Source organism: Myotis daubentonii, chromosome 4, assembly GCF_963259705.1.
Source record: "Myotis daubentonii chromosome 4, mMyoDau2.1, whole genome shotgun sequence".
NCBI classification, from domain to species: Eukaryota; Metazoa; Chordata; class Mammalia; order Chiroptera; family Vespertilionidae; genus Myotis; species Myotis daubentonii.
The window spans coordinates 57,610,912-57,634,760 of NC_081843.1; the positions used below are offsets into that span (position 1 = coordinate 57,610,912).

General features: G+C 40.7%; 1 protein-coding gene across 1 annotated transcript in view; it reads left to right on the top strand.

Moving 5' to 3' along the window:
- The window catches only part of SLCO6A1 (solute carrier organic anion transporter family member 6A1), a gene marked incomplete at its 3' end in the record, with an annotated part of 83,999 nt that overhangs the window by 39,731 nt on the left and 20,419 nt on the right, over positions 1-23,849 (top strand). Inside the window, exons 7-9 of the mRNA XM_059691898.1 lie at positions 9,028-9,172; positions 20,406-20,601; positions 22,305-22,458. Coding sequence (XP_059547881.1) covers positions 9,028-9,172; positions 20,406-20,601; positions 22,305-22,458 — 495 coding nt within the window. The remainder of the gene's footprint in view (positions 1-9,027; positions 9,173-20,405; positions 20,602-22,304; positions 22,459-23,849) is intronic.

Consider the following 23,849-nt stretch of genomic DNA (forward strand, 5'->3'; position numbering starts at 1 on the left):
TGATAAACATATATGCACCCTATGTAGGAGCACCCAAATACATAAAAAAGACTCCTTGAAGACATCAAGAGAGAGATCGACAACAATACAATCATAGTAGGGGACTATAATACACCATTGACATCACTGGATAAATCCTCTAGACAAAAAATCGGCAAAGAACAGCAATCCTAAATGACTCACTAGATCAGATGGACTTAATTGACATCTTCAGAACACTTCACCCCAAAGCAACGAAATATACATTCTTCTCAAGGGCTTATGGGACAGATTCAAAAATAGACCACATATTGGGTCACAAACAAGGTCTCCCAAAATTCAAGAAGATTGAAATCATACCAAGCATCTTCTCAGACCACGATGGCATAATAGTAGAAATAAACTACAATAAAAACAATCCAAAATACTCAAACACTTGGAAGCTGAATAGCATGTTATTAAATACTAGGGGCCCAGTGCATGAAATTCGTGCACTGGGTGTGTGGGGGGGAGTGTCCCTCAGCCCAGCCTGCCCCCTCTCACATACTGGGAGCCCTCAGGTGTTGACCCCCATCACCCTCCAATCGCAGGATCGACCCCTTGCCCAGGCCTGACGCCTCTGCCAGAGGCGTCAGGCCTGGGCAGGGGACCCTCATTTCCCCCCATCACTGGTTCTGCCCCCAGCCCAGGCCTGATGCCTCTGGCCCAGGCGTCAGGCCTGGGCAGGGGACCCCCAGACCCCTCCGATTGCTGGCTCTGCCCCTTGCCCAGGCCTGACGCCTCTGCCAGAGGTGTCAGGCTTGGACAGGGGACCCCCATCTCCCCCCGATCACTGGCTCTGGCCCCCGCCCAAGCCTGATGCCTCGGCCAGAGGAGTTGACCCTCATCACCCTCTGATCACCAATCACCGGATCAGCCCCTTCACCAGGCCTGAGGCCTCCGGCAGAGGTGTCAGGCCTGGGCAGGGGACCCCCAGCTCCTTGCGGTTGCAGGCTCCACCCCTGCCCAGGCCTAACGCCTCTGGCCTAGGCGTCCGGCCCGGGCAGCGGGGACCCGCAGCTGCAGCGGCCCCGCGATTGTGGGCTTCGCTTTAGGCCCAGGCAAGGGACCCCTAGCTCCTGGGACTGCCAGCTTCGACCGTGCCCAGCTCCCATCGCTGGCTCCACCTCTACTTCCTGCTATCACTGGCAGGGCGGAAAAGGCACCTGATTCTCTGATCATGGCTGGGGGGCAGGGCAAAGGCAGCCCCAGGGCCGCCTTTGCCCTGCCCCCAGCTCTTAGCTCCCCCCTAGGTTTCCGATCACTGTCAGTGGCAGGGGGCTTATTCCTGCTTTCCCTTTCGCCTCCCTGCATTGTGCCTACATATGCAAATTAACCGCCATCTTGTTGGCAGTTAACCGCCATCTTGTTGGCAGTTAACTGCCAATCTTAGTTGGCAGTTAACTGCCAATCTTAGTTGGCAGTTAATTTGCATATAGCCCTGATTAGCCAATGAAAAGGGTATCGCCGTACGCCAATTACCATTTTTCTCTTTTATTAGTGTAGATTGATTGGGTTACCAGTGAGATCAAAGAAGAAATTAAAAACATCCTGGAAACTAATGACAATGAAAACACAACAATCCAAAACCTTTGGGACACAATGAAAGCAGTCATGAGAGGGAAGTTTATAGCTCTACAGGCCTATCCCAAAAAATAAGAAAAAATGGTAGTAAACCATCTAACTCTACAACTCAAATAATTAGAGAGCAACAATAAAAGCCCAGAGTGAGCAGAAGGAAGGAGATAATAAAGATTAGAGCAGAAATAAATGAGATAGAGACCAAAAAAACAATACAGAAAATCAATGAAACCAAGAGCTGGTTCTTTGAAAGGATAATCAAGATTGACAAACCTCTAGCCAGGCTCACCAAGAAGCAAAGAGAGAGGACCCAAATAAACAAAATCAGAAATGATAGGGCGAAATAACAACAGATTCCACAGAAATACAAATGATTGTTAAAAAATACTATGGACAGCTCTACTCCAACAAACTAGACAACCTGGAGGAAATGGACAAATTCCTAGAAAAATACAACATTCCAAAACTCAATCAGGAAGAATCTAAAAATCTCAACAGGCCAATAACTATGGAAGAAATTGAAGCAGTCTTCAAAAAGCTCCCAGCAAACAAATGCCCAGGGCCAGATTGCTTCACAGGGGAGTTTTACCAAACATTCAAGGAAGAACTAAAACCTATCCTCCTCAGACTACTACAAAAAATTCAAGAGGAAGGAACACTTCCAAGCTCATTCTATGAAGCCAGCATCACCCTAATACCAAACCAGACAAAGGCAACACAATGAAAGAGGATTACAGGCCAATATCCCTCATGAACATAGATGCCAAAATCCTCAACAAAATCCTAGCAAATCAGATCCAGCAGTACATCAGAAAGATCATACACCATGACCAAGTAGGATTTATCCCAGGGATGCAAGGATGGTACAATATCTGCAAATCAATAAACGTGATACATCACTTAAACAAATTGAAAGGAAATAAACCACATAGTCATATCAATTGATGGAGAAAAAGTGTTTGACAAAATTCAACACCCATTTTGATAAAAACTCTCAGCAAGGTGGGAATAGAAGGATCATACCTCAACATAATAAAAGCCATATATGACAAGCCCACAGCCAACATCATACTCAATGGGCAAAAACTAACACCGTTTCCCCTAAGAACAGGAACAAGACAGGGATGCCCCCTCTCACCACTCCTGTTCGACTTAGTACTGGAAGTACTAGCCATTGCAATTAGACAAGAAGAAGAAATAAAAGGCATCCAAATTGGAAAAGAGGAAGTAAAACTGTCCTTATTTGCAGACGACATGATATTATACATACAAAACCCTAGAGATTCCATCAAAAAGCTACTAGACTTAATACATGAATTTGGCAATGTAGCAGGATACAAAATTAACCCCAAGAAATCTGAGGCATTTCTATACACCAATAGTGAACTTTCAGAAAGAGAGATTATAAAAACAATCCCGTTTACCATTGCACCGAAAAAACTAAGCTACCTAGGAATAAACTTAACTAAAGAGGTAAAAGGTCTCTACTCAGAAAACTACAGGACGTTGAAAAAAGACATAGAGGAAGACATAAACAGATGGAAGAACATACCGTGTTCATGGATTGGTAGAATCAACATCATCAAAATGTCCATACTACCCAAAGCAATCTATAAATTCAACGCACTTCCCATTAAAGTACCAACAGCATACTTCAGAGATCTAGAACGAACTTTCCAAAAATTCATCTGGAATAAAAAAAGACCCCGAATAGCTGCAGCAATCCTGAAAAAGAACAAAGTAGGTGGGATCTCAATACCAGATATCAAGTTGTATTACAAAGCCACTGTTCTCAAAACTGCCTGGTACTGGCACAAGAATAGGCATATAGATCAATGGAATAGAATAGAGAGCCCAGAAATCGGCCCGAACCAATATGCTCAATTAATATTTGACAAAGGAGGCAAGAACATACAATGGAGCCAAGATAGTCTCTTCAATAAATGGTGTTGGGAAAATTGGACAGATATATGCAAGAAAATGAAACTAGACCACCAACTTACACCATACACAAAAATAAACTCAAAATGGATAAAGGACTTAAATGTACGACAGGAAACCATAAAAATTCTAGAAGAATCCAAAGGCAAGAAAATCTCAGACATATGCCGAAGCAATTTCTTCACTGATACAGCTCCTAGGGCACTTGAAACTAAAGAAAAAATGAACAAATGGGACTACATCAAAATAAAAAGCTTCTGCACAGCAAAAGAAACCATCAACAAAACAACGAGAAAACCCACTGGGTGGGAAAACATATTTGCCAATGACATATCTGATAAGGGCCTAATCTCCAAAATTTATAGGGAACTCATACAATTTAACAAAAGAAAGATAAACAATCCAATCAAAAAATGGGCAAAGGACCTAAATAGACACCTTTCAAAAGAGGACATTCAGAAAGCCAAGAGACATATGAAAACATGCTCAAAGTCACTAATCATCCGAGAGATGCAAATCAAAACAGCAATGAGGTACCATCTCACACCTGTCAGACTGGCTATCATCAACAAATCAACAAACGACAAGTGCTGGAGAGGATGTGGAGAAAAAGGAACACTTGTGCACTGCTGGTGGGAATGCAGACTGGTGCAGCCACTATGGAAGACAGTATGGAGTTTCCTTAAAAAACTGAAAATGGAACTCCCATTTGACCCTGTGATCCCACTTCTAGGAATATATCCCAAGAAACCAGAAACACCAATCAGAAAGGATATATGCACCCCTATGTTCATAGCAGCACAATTCACCATAGCTAAGATCTGGAAACAGCCTAAGTGCCCATCAGTAGATGAATGGATTAGAAAACTGTGGTACATCTACACGATGGAATACTATGCTGCTGTAAAAAGGAAGGAACTCTTACCATTTGCAACGTCATGGATGGAACTGGAGAGCATTATGCTAAGTGAAATAAGCCAGTCAATAAAGGAAAAATACCACATGATCTCACTCATTCGTGGACAATAGAGACCATTATAAACTTTTGAACAATAATAGATACAGAGGCAGAGCTGCCTCAAACAGATTGTCGAGCTGCAGCGGGAAGGCCGGGGAGGGTTGGGGGGCAGGAGGTAGGGGGGTAAGAGATCAACTAAAGGACTTGTATGCATGCATATAAGCATAACCAATGGACATAAGACACTGGGTGATAGGGGAGGCTAGGGGACTGTCTAGGGCGGGGGGATAAAATGGATACATATGTAATACCCTTTGTAATACTTTAAGCAATAAAAAAAAAAAAAAGAAAAAAAAAATGAAAAAAAAAAAGAATTACAGTAAAATAAAAGAGCATTAAAAAAAAACAAAAAACAGGCCAATAACTATGGAAGAAATTGAAGCAGTCTTCAAAAAGCTCCCAGCAAACAAATGCCCAGGGCCAGATTGCTTCACAGGGGAGTTTTACCAAACATCCAAGGAAGAACTAAAACCTATCCTCCTCAGACTACTACAAAAAATTCAAGAGGAAGGAACACTTCCAAGCTCATTCTATGAAGCCAGCATCACCCTAATACCGAACCAGACAAAGGCAACACAATGAAAGAGAATTACAGGCCAATATCCCTCATGAACATAGATGCCAAAATCCTCAACAAAATCCTAGCAAATCAGATCCAGCAGTACATCAGAAAGATCATACACCATGACCAAGTAGGATTTATCCCAGGGATGCAAGGATGGTACAATATCTGCAAATCAATAAACGTGATACATCACTTAAACAAATTGAAAGGAAATAAACCACATAGTCATATCAATTGATGGAGAAAAAGTGTTTGACAAAATTCAACACCCATTTTGATAAAAACTCTCAGCAAGGTGGGAATAGAAGGATCATACCTCAACATAATAAAAGCCATATATGACAAGCCCACAGCCAACATCATACTCAATGGGCAAAAACTAACACCGTTTCCCCTAAGAACAGGAACAAGACAGGGATGCCCCCTCTCACCACTCCTGTTCGACTTAGTACTGGAAGTACTAGCCATTGCAATTAGACAAGAAGAAGAAATAAAAGGCATCCAAATTGGAAAAGAAGAAGGAAAACTGTCCTTATTTGCAGATGACATGATATTATACATACAAAACCCTAGAGACTCCATCAAAAAGCTACTAGACTTAATAAATGAATTTGGCAATGTAGCAGGATACAAAATTAACCCCAAGAAATCTGAGGCATTTCTATACACCAATAGTGAACTTACAGAAAGAGAGACTAAAAAAAAAAATCCTATTTACCTTTGCACCAAAAAAATTAAGCTACCTAGGAATAAACTTAACTAAAGAGGTAAAAGGTCTCTACTCAGAAAACTACAGGACGTTGAAAAAAGAGATAGAGTACCGTGTTCATGGATTGGTAGAATCAACATCATTAAAATATCCATACTACCCAAAGCAATCTATAAATTCAATGCACTTCCCACTAAAATACTAGCAGCATATTTCACAGATCTAGAACGAACTCTCCAAAAATTCATCTGGAATAAAAAAAAGACCCCAAATAGCTGCAGCAATCCTGAGAAAGAAGAACAAAGTACGTGGGAGCTCAATACCAGATATCAAGCTGTATTAAAAAGCCACTGTTCTCAAAACTGCGTGGTACTGGCACAAGAACAGACATAGATCAATGGAATAGAATAGAGAGCCCAGAAATCGGCCCGAACCAATATGCTCAATTAATAGTTGACAAAGGAGGCAAGAACATACAATGGAGTCAAGATAGTCTCTTCAATAAATGAAAGATAAATACCATATGATCTCACTCATTTATGGATAATAAAGACCCTTATAAAATGATGAGCAAAAATAGATACAGCGGGAAGTTCAGGGAGGGTTGGTGGGCTGGGGGAGGGGGGATTAGAGATCAACCAAAGGATTTGTATGCATGCATATAAGCATAACCAATGGACACAAGACACTGGGAGGTAGGGGAGGCCAGGGGAATGTCAAGTGGTAAAATAAAAAGGAGACATATGTAATACTCTTTGTAATACTTTAAGCAATAAAACAAAATATATTAAAAAATAAATATAAAAAAAGAAAAATAAATTAGGTATAGCTTCTTTCACACTGTTAAAAAGTATTTTCAGAAAATTTAAATGTGAATGTTTTAAGTCTTTTGTAGGACAAATTTCATGCAAGAAATAAAACCAAGTCAGTTTCAATACTTCTCCCTTGGAAAGAGAGTGCTTTGATTATTATTAGGATACAAAATAATAATAAGAAGATATATATACATACATATGTATATATATACACACATATATAATCAGTGATGGCAAACCTATGACACACGTGTCAGAGGTGACACACGAACTAATTTTTTTGGTTGATTTTTCTTTGTTAAATGGCATTTAAATACATAAAATCAAAATCAAAAAGTAAGTCTTTGTTTTCCTATGGTTGCAAATATCAAAAAATTTCTATATGTGACACAGCACCAGAGTTAAGCTAGTTTTTTTTAAAATTCTAACACGCCAAACTCAAAGTTTCACCATCACTGTTCTACACTGTCTGCAGTCTTTGCTCCGCACCTATGTATGCAAATTACCCGCCATCTTTGTTGGGTTAATTTGCATACTCGCTCAGATTGGCTGGTGGGCGTAGCAGGGGGTGGTCAATTTGCATGTTTCTCTTTTATTAGTGTAGATTCTCTGGAGTAAAATTATAGACTCTTAAGTGCAATTCTAGTGATTTTCCCTTAGTGCTGCTTAAATTTTCTTTTTTTTTTTTATTAAATCTTTATTGTTCAGATTATTACAGTTGTTCCTCTTTTTTTCCTCCATAGCTCCCCTCCAGCCAGTTCCCACCCCTCCCTCCGCCCTCACCCCGCACCCCACTGTCCTCATCCACAGGTGCATGATTTTTGTCCAGTCTCTTCCCGCATCCCCCACACCCCTTTCTTCCCTAAGAATAGTCAGTCTACTCCCTTTCTTTGCCCCTGATTCTAATATAATCACCAGTTTATTCTGTTCATCAGATTATTTATTCACTTGATTTTTAGATTCACTTGTTATAAATGTGTATTTGTTGTTCATAATTTGTATCTTTACCTTTTTCTTCTTCCTCTTAAAGGATACCGTTCAGCATTTCATATAATACTGGTTTGGTGGTGATGAACTCCTTTAGCTTTTCCTTATCTGTGAAGCTCTTTATCTGACCTTCTATTCTGAATGATAGCTTTGTTGGATAAAGTAATCTTGGTTGTAAGTTCTTGCTATTCATCACTTTGAATATTTCTTGCCACTCCCTTCTGGCCTGCAAAGTTTCTGTTGAGAAATCAGCTGACAGTCGTATGGGTACTGTCTTTCTCTTTCTGCTCTTAAGATTCTCTCTTTGTCTTTTGCTCTTGGCATTTTAAAGAGATCTGCAGATTCCCCTTCCTTGTTTGGGGTTTGGAGGTGCCCAGATGAGGCCCAGCTGTGAAGCAATGCAAGCTGCTGTGGGGCCTTGGGCCTTATTTTGGAAGTTCTGGGTCTGTCTGGCCCAGCTGCAGTTTGTTCGGTAATTTTCAGATTGCAAAGGGCCAGGGCATTCATATGCAAAAGCCTCTGCCGCAGCTTGGGTGGGGTGGGTTCTCAGGGGATCAACAGGGTGGAGCAAACAGCTGTGGCTGATCCTCAGCCCTGCCCTAAGATGCCCCGAGTCTCAGTGTCCGGGTAATCGCTTCAAGCACCTCTGAGAGAAAGCCTCCCTCGAGTTCTGAGTTCTGCCTGCTGCTAGACAGTCCAGTTTCTCCCCGTATGAGTCTGGGTCCCCAGAGACTTCCTGGAACTGGAGTTCAGAGCAGTTGGGGGCTTGAGACTCCCTCCCAGTTCAAAAAGACAGCCGAGTCCTCAGTTGCCAGCCCTTGCCACGTGCGCCTCTGTACCTCTGCACTTTACTTCCGCAGCTCCTCTGAGTCTCAGTGCTTTTCTTTTTCCTTCTAGTTGTAGAATTTCCACTCAGGCCTTCCTGTGGTTCTGGATGATGTCCGTTTTGTCTTTTAATTGTATTTTTGAATTTATTGTGGGAGGCAGCAATTTCCGGTGTTTACCTATGCTGCCATTTTGGTTTTTCCCTGCTACAATTTTCTTTGTCTATTTTTTAGAAAATGAAAATATTTGCTAAGAAAAAAATAAAGTTAAGGGAATTGCTAATTTTCCTAGTTAATGAGATCTATTTTTTTCTCAATTTTTCTGACAAACTACCAGACCCACAAATAAAAATTGCAGGCAGTATGGAGATCAAATTACAAATATCAGTCTTTCATGTTACGTGTAGATTGGTGAATTGTAATTTTCTGTTTGAATTTGTATATATATATTTTTTCAATTTGCATTGGGAAAGGTTAAATTTTTGTGGATTGGTTATTAACATATGAATAGGGATATTGATTCTTAGATAACAAAATAAAATAATCCACATGTAACATTTCTGTTTCAGATTCTGATGACGACTCCAATGTTTGTATGTCTAGCTCTGACCAGAGCTTCAGACTTTTTACTTATGATTGGAGCTTCTGTATTTTTGCCTAAATATATAGAAAATCAGTTTATATTAACACCTAGTCAGGCAACTACACTTTCAGGTAACTTTTATGCTCATTGTAATTAATTTGTAAACTTTTATGTAAAATTTTATATGGTATTTATAAAATATTTCAAAAAGGGAAAAGTAGATTTTAAATACCTAAATACCGTTTGCTCAAATTTTAAAAAATGAGCACTTTGCCGTCAATACATCAGCATTTTTTAACATATAAAATTTTGTAAGACTTCTGCACCCTTCCCTTATCCCATATATTTTTCTCCCTCCCCATAGGTAACCACTCTTCTAAAGTTAGAGTGTATCCTTTCCCCATGTTTGTGTATTTTCAGTGTCCATGTCCCTATCCATATACAATCTATTTTTAATATTCATGTATCATTTTGTACATATTCTTCTGTTACTGTCATTGAAATTATGCTCATCAGATTCATGTTGATCTCTGTCTATTTAATGAATTTTAATTGTTCTATATGATTCTATTTTAGTAACTTACTACTGTTTATCTATCCATTGTCATACTAATGGACATGAAATTGCCTCTGACCCTTTCTCTCTTTCAAACAGTACACTAACAATAGGCTTGTATATGTCTTCTTGTGCACATTTTTAAAAGTTGAAAAACCTTTGGGTTTAGCCATTGAAAGGTAATTGCTACTGCATATATCTTCAATTTTACTGGCTATTGACAGTTGGCTCTCCAAAAGAGGTTACAAGTGGAATTAAATGTTTTCAGGTACAAGCATTAATGGTGAAGCAGTAAATGTAATCACTTATTTTATGCTGTAAAAAAAAGTCAAGGATGCATGCTATAACTTCTAGGTAACCAATAGAAGAATACTAAAAAGTATATCCATTGGGAAAATTTTTATTAATAGTAAAAGAAGCAAGAAAGGAAAGAACATAAAACATGTGGGCCAAATGAAAAAGAAACATTAAGATGTGAGAAAACACTATCAGCCTATTGTTGAGTAGAGTTTGTGATAGAGGGCACAACATTGTCAGACTGCAAATCGTATAAAAATTAAAAACATGATACAGTTTTCAAGGGCCATAATGACAACTTTTTCCATGAGTATCTACGTTGTTTGCCAGCATGATTAATCTAATTGACAGCAATTGACACTAAATCCATTCAACTTGTTTCATACAGTATGTGATTAAAGCTGATCTCAACAGGGACACCAAGCAATAGGATAAGGCTACCTGCCATATCGGCCTTAACCATGGTGGCAAGGTTCTGTACTCAGCCAGCTAAATAAATCTCTTGGCCCTCAGGGTCTACCTTAGAAAACCAGATGGCTTTCTCTGTAAGTTTCTGTGTTGACCTTTCCACTTAGCCTGAGGTATTAATCCAGGTTTAACAGAATGTATTAGCTATTGCATACATTTTACCTTGGTCTGCAGGGATGAAGCTTTGGGCAATTCCATTATCCAAAAATAACAATGCTGATGAGTGACAGTCTGAACACAGTGCTTTCCAGGGATGAGGTGGAGTCATGGATTAGTTCAACTAAAACCAGGGACAAATTTTATAGAACCTTTTCTAATTTGATTACTCTTATTGTAGAGATAACTGTTAGGTGCATGTAATTAATGTTTCAGTCATCTCTCCAGAAAGCTCCCCTGAGTAACCAAGAGGAACTTTATTTAAGAGAGATTTCCATTGTCTTCTGTGGGCTGTATGATCTATTGGAGGTATTTCTTTAAGAACTTAAAAGTCCCATATGAACATGCCTATCACTTAAATATTACCCTTTCCAGTTGACAAAGAAGGGTTGTCAAATAGTTAGTTATGAATATGAGTTGGTCTGTCCCAAAATAAGAATATCAAAAAGCCTCCATTGGTCAGGACTTCAGTTTTTACAGGAAGCAATAATAAACCAAGAGTTGCTTTTCAAATGTGGAGGTTTCAGGGAGTCAATGAGTCGTATACCCAAAGAGATACTTTCGAGTGGAGGCTGCCTCCCTTTTCCAAAGGCTCCAGCACACATAATCATCAGTCATGAGGACCTGTAGATCAAGTGGGTTGGTAGGTTTGTGCTACCTCAAAGTAAGGAGTGTGCCAGAGCTTGCTTATTAGCTTCCAATGTAAGTCTTTGGATTACGCTCCCTGTGGGTTAGCTGATATAAAAGACCAAGTAGAATGCCCAAGTGAGTCATCTATGTCTCCAGTACTCAGAGTCCAAAGTGATTCTAAGTTGCCTTTTCATTGGGGGGAAGGGAGACAACTACTTTTCCTAAACTTCCAGAGGGATTGGAGATTGTGAATCTGTCTTCTCAGGTTTTGGGGCATCATCAGTCACCCTTGCTGATGAAAGTGTGATAACACCAAAGTTATAGCCATTGAGTCTGTGGCTTCTGACCCCTCTGGCCAACCGAATGTTATTTATCAGTGAAAGTTTTGGGCATCAGAGGGTAGTGGTAGTGACAATAAATGCTTGTGGTAATTGCCAGAAGAGTTTAGGTATCCCTGAGGGAGTACTGCAAATGCATATTTGTGGCCTTGCAACATGAATGAAAATTGGTCTTTATCTTTGGGTGCTAAGATAACCCAGCTATTGCCATTTCACCTTAACAAGCAATTATGCACTCCACTCCATAATCAACCAAACAAATTAGCTAAACTTCTGATTATTCACCAGTTTGTGTCCATAGTGGTTATAAAATTCCCTCCTTTCACAGTCAGTGTGATTGCACACCTCTGTAACCTGTTGTCTGAAATCAGGAGGAATCCTCTGTCCAACCAGGATGTATCTTAGTAATAGTTGTTACCATGGGCAAATCAGAGGCTAATGATCAGATTGGTGAGGAAGTCCTTTTGCCCAGAGGCGAGTTAATACCTACCATGGCACCTTCTGTGGTACTGTCTTTTTAAGTCTACTTCAGCATGCAGCCACCTTCCCAATTCTTCATCACTAATTGGCAATAATCAGCATGTTCACTACTGATTCCCAGTACTTCTGTCAAGTCCTGTTACTTGGTCTATGAGGCTGTCATTCTTTATCTTGCATAAAGCCATATTTCTGTCAGCATCCCATCTTTGTCACCATAAGTGCTAAGATCTGTTAAGGGTTTGAATTCAACTCTCTTTGAAAGCTAACAGGTTAGTCTATCATAATGTCATAGATGCTAGCAGAAGGCATAAGTCTCCTTGGTCAGAGATGAAGGGAAGTTTGTGACTTACAGCAATAGCAATAGCTGGAGTATTTCCGTGTGTGTGTGTGTGTGAGTGTGTGTGTGTGTGTGTGTGTGTGAGTTTTCTGAGCCCCAATCCCACAGGATGATGTGAAGGAGAGCCAGTGACATCTGCACACACATGGGTTGCATTACAGGAGTGGATTGCATTGCATTCCTTGAGCTTAGGGAACCCAAATACTTTATAATGGATAGTAATCATGCATGCCTGTTGATCCAGAGGGAGATGGTAACATTTATTATATTCGACAGCACACCTGTCTTCTCTTAGTTCCAGAGGGGATGCTATCTCTGTCTTCCAAAACTGGAAGCAAACCTGCCCTCACTCTGGAGGAGGACATTATCTCTGTTATCTAAGGCTATTCACTATACAAAGATCCTTGAAAGGATAGAACAAACAGTAGTCAGTGCTTCTGCTTGCAGGATATATAGCATCAGAGGGTAATGGAGAATTGTTGCCCAATAAATAGAATGTTAATTATCCTATCTAATAAAAGAGAAACATGGTAATTAGCGTACGACCACTACCCTTCCCATTGGCTAATCAGGGCAATATGCAAATTAACTGCCAGCCAAGATGGTGGCCGGCAGCCAGGCAGCTGGAAGCGAACATGAGGCTTGCTTGCTTCAATGACGGAGGACTCCATCATTCCCCGCCTGCCACTGCTGGCCTCGGAGCTGCAACTCTAAGCAACTATGTTACAAATATAGAAGCTAAACAAAACCCCAGAAACCTGCTTTAGTCCGCCGGGCTTCAGCCAGCAGGATCCCAACATTGTTTCAAATACAGAAGGTAAACAAATGCCAGAAACCTGCTTTCAGCAGCGGAGGCCTAAGAGCTGGAGCCAGAGCTAAAGCTGGCCCAAAATAAAAAAGAAAAAGAAAAAAAGGAGTGGTTGGGAGCTTAAGTCACCCACCAGCCTGAAAACAGCCCTCAGCCCCTCACCCAGACTGGCCAGGCACCCCAGTGGGGACCCACACCCTGAAGGGTGTGTGACCAGCTGCAAACAGCCATCATCCCCTCATCCAGGCTGGCCAGGCACCCAAGCGGGACCCCCACCCTGATCCAGGACACCCTTCAGGGCAAACCAGCCGGCCCCCACCCGTGCACCAGGCCTCTATCCTATATAGTAAAAGGGTAATATGCCTCCCAGCACTGGGATCAGCGTGACAGGGGGTATCGCCCAAACCCCTGGATTGCCCTGCAGCTCTGTGTGTGACAGGGGGCGGGGCCACAACCTCCGTATCCGCCCTGCTCTGTTCGTGACAGGGGAAGGTACCCCAACCCCCTGATCGGCCCTGCTCTGTGCCTGATAGGGGGGATCTCCCCAACCCCTGGATTGCCCTGCGGCTCTGTGTGTGACAGGGTGCGGTGTCCCAATGCCCCCCCCCCCCAAGGGCCCTGCTCTGTGTGTGACGGGGTAGAGCCATAACCTCCCCATCGGCCCTGCCCTGAGTGTGAGAGTGGCGGCACCCCAAACCCCTGATTGGCCCTGCTCTGTGGGTGACAGAGGGTGGCGCCCCAACCCCCTGATCCGCCCTGCTCTGTGTGTGATGGGGCAGTGCCCCAACTCCCCTATCGACCCTACTCTGTGAGTGACAGGGGGGAGCTCCTCAACCCCCTGATGGGCCCTGCTTTGTGCGTGACAGGGGGGAGCTTCCCAACCCCCTGATGGGCCCTGCTCTGTGCGTGACAGGGTACGGAGCTCCAACCCCCCTGATGGGCCCTGTTCTGTGTGTGACAGGGGGCAGCGCCCCAACCCCCTGATTGGCCCTGCTCTGTGCATGACAGGGGGTGGCGCTGCAACCTCCCCATTGACCCTGCCTTGAGTGTGACAGGGGGCGGTGTCCCAACCCCCCAATCGGCCCTGCTCTGAGCCCAACCAGGGGCTGCATCTAGGGATTGGGCCTGCCCTCTGCTACGCAGGAGCAGGCCTAAGCCAGCAGGTTGTTATCTCCTGAGGGGTCCCAGACTGCGAGAGGGCACAGGCCAGGCTAGTGACCCCCCTTCCCCCCTCCAAGTGCACAAATTTTTGTGCACCGGGCCTCTAGTCTATATATATATATATAAAAGCCTAAGCAACTTTTACAACTGGACGATCCGAATGACAGGTTGACTGGTCACTATGATGACGCTCAATGCAGGAGCTGCCCCCTGGTGGTCAGTGTGCTCCCACAGACAACCTCCCGCAGCCAGCCAACCTTGCATGGTCTCTCTCCGACGCTGGCCAGGCTTAGAGACCTCACCCATGCACAAATTTGTGCACCAGGCCTCTAGTGTGTGTATATAAATAAAGATTGTCGGATTGAGGGGGAAAATCCACTATGTTACTTACAAGAGTCACTGCTAAAATATGAAGACATGAAAAGGTTGAAAGTCAAAGAACCTAAAAAGTTGTACTATATGAATACTAACCCAAACAAAAAGTAGTATAACTATAATAATTTTAAACATAGTATTCTTCAAAGCAAGAAGCATTACTTAGTATAAAGAGAGATAATTTACGTCAGAAGAGTCAACCAGTGAGATAGGTAATATAGTTATAGATGTGTATGCCCTCAAAATATAAATTTAAAATATATTTAAAATTGAGTTAATTAGATATTAGTGATATTACATCAATTAGATATTCTTTTTTAAAGAATATTTTTATTGACTTTTTACAGAGAGGAAGGGAGAGGGATAGAGAGTTAGAAACATCGATGAGAGAGAAACATCGATCAGCTGCCTCCTGCACACCCCCCACTGGGGATGTGCCCGCAACCAAGGTACATGTCCTTGACTGGAATCGAGCCTGGGATCCTTCAGTCTGCAAGTTGACGCTCTATCCACTGAGCCAAACCAGTCAGGGCGATTAGATATTCTTATGAAAAAAGATAAATCTTGGCCTCTACCTCACTACATACACAAACACAAATTCTAGATGGAACGGTCTGTAATATTAATAGTGTAATATGCAAATCAACCAAAGGCCCGAACGGCTGAATGGCAGAACGACCGCCTGGACAACCTTCAGAACAACCTTCCAGACAGAGCCAGCGGGGCTGCAAGGGCAGCCACGGCAGCCGGGGCTGCGAAGGCCTACTCTTGACCAAATTTCATGCATCAGGCCTCTTATGAAATAATAAAGGCATAGAAAAAGGTCTTCATGGCCTTAGGTCTAATTTTGATTCACTCACACTGGACAGCTATTGTGTTGGCTGTTGTCATTTTTTAATTTGACAATCTCAGGGAAAAAAGGGATCAGTGCTCCTGACTAAATAGCCAAGTATTTTATATTTTAAAAACTCTTGCAGCACAACAGTGTGCCACTGCATTACTGGTTGAAAATCACTGGCGTAGGCCAGTGGTCGGCAAACTGCGGCTCGTGAGCCACATGCGGCTCTTTGGCCCCTTGAGTGTGGCTCTTCCACAAAATACCGATTTCTGCTCATGGGCCACGAAGTTCCAATCACACTGTACGTGCGCGCCCGCACGTGGTATTTAGTGGAAGAGCCACACTCAAGGGGCCAAAGAGCCGCATGTGGCTCGCAAGCCAGTTTGCTGACCACTGGCCTAGGCCAATAAGACTGACAGCCAGTATTTTCTTATCTGAGTTGGGTTCTCAGTTTTCTGATTACAGATGTGCTTTGCTTTACAAAATATATGGTTGTCAAGCTCAAACTGAATAAGTTCTCCTTGGTCAAGCACATGCCATGTACTTGGGAATAGGAATTTTGAGGATCAAACTTTTTATATAGACTTCCATTCTTCCTCTTGTTTATAACTCTTATTCACTCTTGTTTTTGTTGGTACCTACTGCCCTTAACTTCTGTGATTCTGGGGTAAAATGTGTTTTGCTTCTTCTTGACTTCCTTACCTTTAGGCTTATTGCTTATCCTATGAAGTCTCCTGGTTCAGTTCCAGTTCTCATAATTTTCTTGATAAAATGTTGCCCCTACTCTGTACTTTTTTGCTTACTAATAAATGAATTTGTGTGTAAATGTCTACCTTTTAACAGACATTCATGTAATGTTTACTCTGTGACTAGATATTATTCTAAGCACTTAAATATTAACTTATTTAGTTGTCCTACCAACCTTATGATGGAGGTATCATTATTTACAGAATTTCTTTAATAGCCTCTTATGCATTCAAATGTAATTTTATTATTGTTCAGTTTTAATCACTTTTAATTTTTATTATCACATTTTTATTCAATACATGAATTACTGAGATTTTCAGTTGCTAAATATATGTGTTTCTTTCTCTTTTAAAATAACTGATTGTTCAAAGCAGTTAATTTTTTTAACATCTTTAAAAGTGTTACAAGCCAAATCTATTTTGAAAACATTGAATTAAAATACTACTTTGTTTTTGGATTTTTAAATTTAGTGAAATCTGGGCAGTTTTTACATAATTTGTTTTATATGTTGCCATGATCCATTTTCATGATCCATATTTTTTACCTCATTTTCAAAGTTTGCTTTTTTAAAATATCCAATTTAATAATGTCTTTTTAATGGTTTAATTTTATTTATTTAGTATTATTGTGAATTCTAATTTATTTAAGTAATTTTTAACTTATTTGTATTTTTTGCTTATTAATCATCTCTTTTCTTCATTTTATCTCCCTCATTAAGGTTAGGAGATTTTAACTACCCACTGACAGTTCACTACCCCTACTTTTCAGGAGCGTGTGCGCGCACATGGGCGCACACGTTCATATGTGTTTGGTCTAGGATCAGTGGTCGGCAAACTGCAGCTCGGCAAACTGCGGCTCGCGAGCCACATGCGGCTCTTTGGCCCCTTGAGTGTGGCTCTTCCACAAAATACCGACTTCTGTGCATGGGCCACGAAGTTTCAATCGCACTGTACCTGCACGCCCCCACGTGGTATTTTGTGGCAGAGCCACACTCAAGGGGCCAAAGAGCTGCGTGTGGCTCTTGAGCCGCGGTTTGCCAACGGGTCTAGGTTATTTATTTATTTTTTTGCTGTTACTTTTTAAATTTTAATTTGAGGTTTCTTAATGAGTATTTGCTTTTGGGAAGTGCTGAAAGTCAGGTTCAAAAGCAGTCATTGACCACCTGCCATGTGTCCAGCTCATGCGCGGGCTGGGGCATGGCTGTTGGGGTGGACAGACAGACACCTCTTCTCTAAGGCAGGCTGCACGCGTGCCGCGCCGTGGGGCCTGCATGCAGGCGGCTGCTCTGATGCTTTGCCCCTCCTTCCCCTCGAAGCTGTGACTGCGGAGGAGCTGTCCCGGGCTTTGATGGAGGGAGAGGAGGTCACGGCCCCCAGCAGAGAGGGCATGGGGAACGGCAGGCCCAAGCTGTCCTACACCCTGAGTGCCATGAACGCTGCTGCCAAGACCCAAGGGGACGCGCTGAGCTACGGCGAGGAGGTGGCGAGGTGCGCAGGGGTCTGTCCGGGTTCGCCCTCTTGAGGAGAGCCAGCAGCCATGTCTCCCTTCTCTGGGGAGGGAGGGGAGCGAATTGCCCTGGGTGGTCCTTTCTCACCTGCCCTCCTGGCCCAGAGAACACTCCAGGCACAGAAAGTGCGGGTGCGGAACCAGCCCTTCACGGGTGGCCTGGAGGTGGGGCTCGGTAAAGGGGATCAGTGGGCACCTGGGGGCCAGCTGGTAGAGGGAGTACCAGCTGGAGGAGCCTCCGGGGCAGTGGAGGGGCCTCTGAGGACAGTTATCTGATTGTCATGGACTTTGTAGAGACGGTGGTTTCCAGCAGGGATGCCAGGCTCCGTGCACAGCAGGCGAAGCGCTGTCTCTCACACCATGTGTGTTTAGTACTCCCACCCTTGACCTGGGGCAGGCACCCCAGGGCCCCAGGGAATCCGAGAGAAATTGGTGCTGGAGCACCTCCCCCTCTCCAGCCAGGTGCTGCTGTCCCTCCAGAAGTGATGGCACGTGGTGGGCGTGTGGCTACGTACTGGCGGGTGGGAGAGCCACTGGGGTCTAGGTTATTAATATTACCTTTTAAAAAACTAGCTATAATTATTATTATTTTGCAAATAACATGCTCTCTGGAAGCTTTTCATAATTTTCACTTTAGTATTGATGTGAATTTCTCTAGCTTAATTCTTTATATGCAAGATGTAATTAATTATTCATTTTTTACTCCTCAGCAGTTGAAGTGTACATTTATTCCCAAGATTAATGTTTCTTTAATTATGGAAAATTCTCATTCTCAGTAACAATTTTGCAAATATTGTTTTTCTGGTATCGCTTTCATTATATCTCTCATGACTGCTGTAAAATATTTTATGGAGCTTCTTATATAATTGTCAATGTCTTTTAAAACAAACTTTATTTTTTGAATTGTTTTATATTTCTAGAAAAAATTGAAGATCGTAAAGTTTCTATATATGTACACCTAGGTACCCTTTTGTTATCTTATATTAGCATGGTATCTTGCTTAGAATTAGTAAACCAATATTAATATTACTAACTAAAGTCAACATTTATTTATATTTTCTTATGCTTTCACATAATATACTTTTTCTGTTCCAGGATCTCACTCAGAATACCATATTAAATTTAGTTCTCATGTCTCCTTAGTTGCTCTTGGTTATGACAGCTTCTCAGACTTCTCTCGTTTTTGGTGACCTTGACAGTTTTGAGGAGTGCTTGTCAGTTATTTTTTGGAATGTCCTTTAGTTGGAAATTTCCTAATGTTTTTCTCATGATTAGACAGGAGTTATGGGTTTTGAAAGGAAAACCACAGACATAATGTGCCATTTTTATCACATCATATCAGTGGTATATACTATTACCATAGCTTTTGAATTTGACCATCATTTTGCTGAGGTCATGTGTATCAAATTTCTCCACTGTACCCATTGTCTTTTAAATGCTTATTTTAGTTATTCTTCTTTCGTTGTTTTTTTTTTTTTAATTTTTAAATTGATTTCAGAGAGGAAAAAGAGAAGTAGAAACTTTAATGATGAGAGAGAATCATTGATCGACTGCCTCCTACATGACCCCAACTGGGGACCGAGCCTGTAACCCCAGGCATGTTACTTGACCTGGAATCAAACGGTGACCTCTGGTTCATAGGTTGATGCTCAATCACCTAGCAACACTAGCTGGGCTCACTCTCTTTTTTTAAAAGTTACATGCTAGGTGAATAACATAATGCTTTATTCCAATTTATTAATTCAGTATCAAATGTCTCTAGTCTGGGATTTGAATTTTTATTTTAACAATTGCATTTTAAAATATCTAGGCTTCTCATTTGTTCTTTTTTTATCCACCTGCTCTTATTTTTTATTACTTTCTCTTACGATTGTATTTCTTCTTCATTTTTATTGAAGTTATACTGTCAATCTTTTGGGGCATTTTAAAATTATTTACAAGACTGTCAGATAATCCTATGCTATAAATTTAATCTGATGTTAATGGGATTTTTGTTTGTTTTTTACCTTATATTTCATTTCCTATTTTCCTATTTAAATCTACCATTTCTATATGTTTGGTGCAGAGGAGATTATATCAATATATGAAGTTACTGTGCTATCTTCATCTGAGTTTCTTTTTATAACTGTTTCTTCTCCTCCTGCTCCTTTTCCCACCTCCTTGTGCTTACCTCTTTCTAATCCCTCAGGCTTCATGGAAAAGAAAATGATATCTCTGAGTGGTTATTCTTGAGTCCTACTTTATTGTGAGATTGTTGATATTAACCAGAAGCAATGGGAGGCTTTGTTTACTACTTGGTAACAAATCTCTGTGAACTCTTGTCACTATGGGCATGCCTCTTGCTAAAACCATAAATCCAGGCAGCTATATAATAATAGCTCTCAGTGAGACAGTTCTCATCTTCTGTTTGCATGGATTAAGTTTTGGGTTTATCTTAGATGTCATTACTACCATAGGAGCAAAATTGACAAATTTTTATTAATTTTAAGGTTCAGGTTTGTTGAGATGTGTATTATGCCTTCTGTATCAAATTTTCTGTCTTTTTATTTAAATCTATGTTTGCTATATATTTAGAGCAGAGAGGAATGCATCAATGTATGAATTTTCTGTAATACCTTTAGTTGATTATTTTTAATTGTGTTTCCTCTTCCTCCTTTTTTCCTTTAGGACTTGTTTTAATTCCAGGAGGTGCTTTTGGCCAGCTTCTGGGAGGTGTCATTGTTTCCAAGTTACAAATGTATTGTAAAGGCCTTATGAGCTTTACAATGGTTACATCTGCTATATCACTTATACTGGTTATGCTTTCAGTTTTTGTACGCTGTGAACCAATACCATTTGCTGGGATCACTGAAGATTATAATGGGTAAATATAATTTTGTGTATTAGATATTTACATCCAAACCAACAACGCATTTTTCAGTTTGCAGGCCGACACTCTATCCACTGAGCCAAACCGGTTAGGGCTAACAACGCATTTTTTAGTCAATTAAAGATAATGTATCCAGTGACTTTTATTTATATCTTTATCATTCTTAGAATTATTGAACATATAAAAAAAAAGTAAAGCATAGTTTTACCTTTCATATTAAAGGCAGAAACATAACAATGATAGCTTATTACATGATTGTTTATACATTCATAAAATACTAAAGAAAAAACACATTGAAATGATTCAGAACCTATAAGTAGAATTCTGTCCTAAGGTGGCTAGCAATACAGAATAGTACTGTCTGTACAAAGCAAGACTTACTTTGTGTTCTGAGTTGGTATGTCTGCCTTCTTAAAGACGTCAAAGAATAGAATTAAAGTATATCTGAAAGTATGCGTGAGTAATATCTCCTTTAAGCTAAACATACAAAAATTCAAAGAACTTGGCAGAGATTAACATTAAATACAGGGGAACAGAACTGGAACTGGAAACCAAAGAACTAACCAAGGAAAACATGAAAATAAACTTCCACTTCCAGCTACAATGGACTAGCTTAAGGCAGACCATTGCTCTCACTGACAATACTAGTAAATAGAAAAGCTGTATAAAATTTTTAAAATTTTGTTTAAAGCTGCTTGGACAGCTAGGAATTTAAAAGCCAAAATCCTGAGAAAGGCAAAACTTTGAGAGGAGGAGCAACCTTCTCCCCACTCCGAGGATATTTGCTAATTCTGTATATTAGTGAGAAACTGAGAGTTTGGACACAGGATCCGGGCAAGAAGCATCTAGTAATATGACAAGAAATTAGCACAAGTTTTTGACCTATGATTCTAAAGAGACCAAAATAAGAGCATGGGGCAGGGCAGAATATCAGAGAAGAGAGAGTTAAACAAATGAGATAACACTCTATTGGGTTTTCACTCAATTAGGAAACTAAGAGGCTGAAATGTGAGCAGAATCTTGTAAACAGCAGAAAAAAATGTTATCAGTATTGTAATTCTCTTTACATAAGGGATTAATGTGCTGGTGAGATTAGAATGTGTTAGGGAAGGAACTTTGGTGGACACATGTTCTCAATGAAAGGCTAAGACCAATGAGTGAGGGCCTTTCCAAAGTAGTATAGCCTAGCCAGGAGTTAATTTGTCCTCTAATTAGATTGATGTGACCAGCAAGCATTCTACATAGCAGCAAAAAGAGACATCCAGTGCTCTGCACAAAAGATAATATATAGAGCTATAAATTATCTTTGGCAAAAATTTGCATTAAAAAAATTACCAGGCAGGCCAGGGACATGGTAAAAATCCATGAGACAAAACAGATGATAGAATAGACCCACAGGGTATCCAGATATTGAATAACATAACATGTTTGACTGTGTGGGACCACTGACTGTATATTTTTTTCAATAATATACATACAGTCAGCCTTCTGTGTCCTTCGGTTTCACATCTGCTGATTCTCAACCATGGATGGAAAACAGTATTTTTGATCTGAAGTTGGGAATCCACATATACAGAGGGTCAACTTAAGTTATTATGTAGACTTTCAACTGTGTATGGGTTGGTGTGGATATCTTGATGTATACATTAATAAACATACCACGGCATTATAATTACATTCAATCTCTTTTTCTACAGAACAGGGCAGTTGGGAAACCTAACAGCCCCTTGCAATTCTCATTGTATATGCTCATCTTCATTTTATTTTGCTGTATGTGGAAGAGACAGTATTGGATATTTTTCTCCTTGCTTTGCAGGCTGTAATCAATCTAAAATATTGAATAATGAGAAGGTAATTATTTTAAGTTATGCTTCTTTCTCTCCAGTAAGGGGTTGAGCTTGTGGGTGATGTTTACATTATGGCAGCACTGCACATAATTTAAAATTGAACATTTGTTATCCCTTTTTGTTCTTTGATATTTACATGAATCAGGTCTCATTTTAAAATTCCCCTATATGTTCATTTTTGGGGCCATTTCTGTCAGAATTCCTTACTTCCCTGGGTCTTTTACCAACCTATGACAATTTTTTTATTTTTTTGTCATGGAGAGCAGCTAAACACTCAGCTACTTGATGACTCCAGGTTCATTTTATTATATCCAAAGTTGCATAAATGAGCTTTTATCTAAGTAATGAACTGCAACTTCAGCTTCTCCCCTTTAAGTAGAACAGAAGTAGGGACTCAGGCTGTAAAAATTCAGTTTCTCTCTCTCTTCTCTGGCTAGTTTTATAAAGGGGAGAGAAACAGAGACATGTATTTCCTGACCTATAGACATCATACCACCTCCCTTATTAAGCAGTAAAGTCCTCTATTAGTTATGTAATACATAACAATATTTTTTGCCCTATTACACAGCTCATTTCATTATAATGTATTTGCATACCTGTCCAACTTTTAGTTCCTCATGATCACCTTTCAATGGCTTATGATTTAACTAGAGGTCCAGTGCATGAAATTCATGCACTTAGTGGGGAGGGGCGGTCCCTCAGCCTGGCCTGTGCCCTCTCACAGTCCGGGAGCCCTCAGGGGATGTCTAACTGCTGGCTTAGGCCCACTCCCCATTCTCGAAAGCCATGAGCCAGGCTTCTGGCTAAACAGCATTCCCCCTGTGGGAGTGCACTGACCACCAGGAGGCAGCTCCTACATTAAGCACCTGCCTCCTGGTGGTCAGTGCGCATCATAGCAACCGGTCCTTCTGCCGTTCAGTTGATTTGCATATTACCCTTTTATTATACTAGTAAAGGTTCATATATCTTTAGTTTTTTATTGACTACTAATATAAAAAGGTTGCATACCCTTTAAAAATTATTATATGTTACATTATATATTTTAAACCTTTAAAACAAGTTACTGTGTAAAGCATTAAATGTAATAGAAAAGTTAACAAACTCTTATATGCCAATCACCCATCTTCAACAATTTATTAACTTATAGAAAATGTACTTTATACTCCACTTACTTCCTCTCCTCCATTTTTGTCTGAAATAAGTAAATGACTTGTAAATGCTCATGTTGTCACCACAGTATAAAACAGAACAGTTTCTTTTGGGGGGGAATGGCTTTTAATGATTTTTTTTGTATTTATTAAAAAATTTTATGATTTTCTTGTATTTCTCTAAGGAATAATTCATAATGAATAACAGTGATAGAAATAACCAACAAAATAGTCAAACTGTGTAATA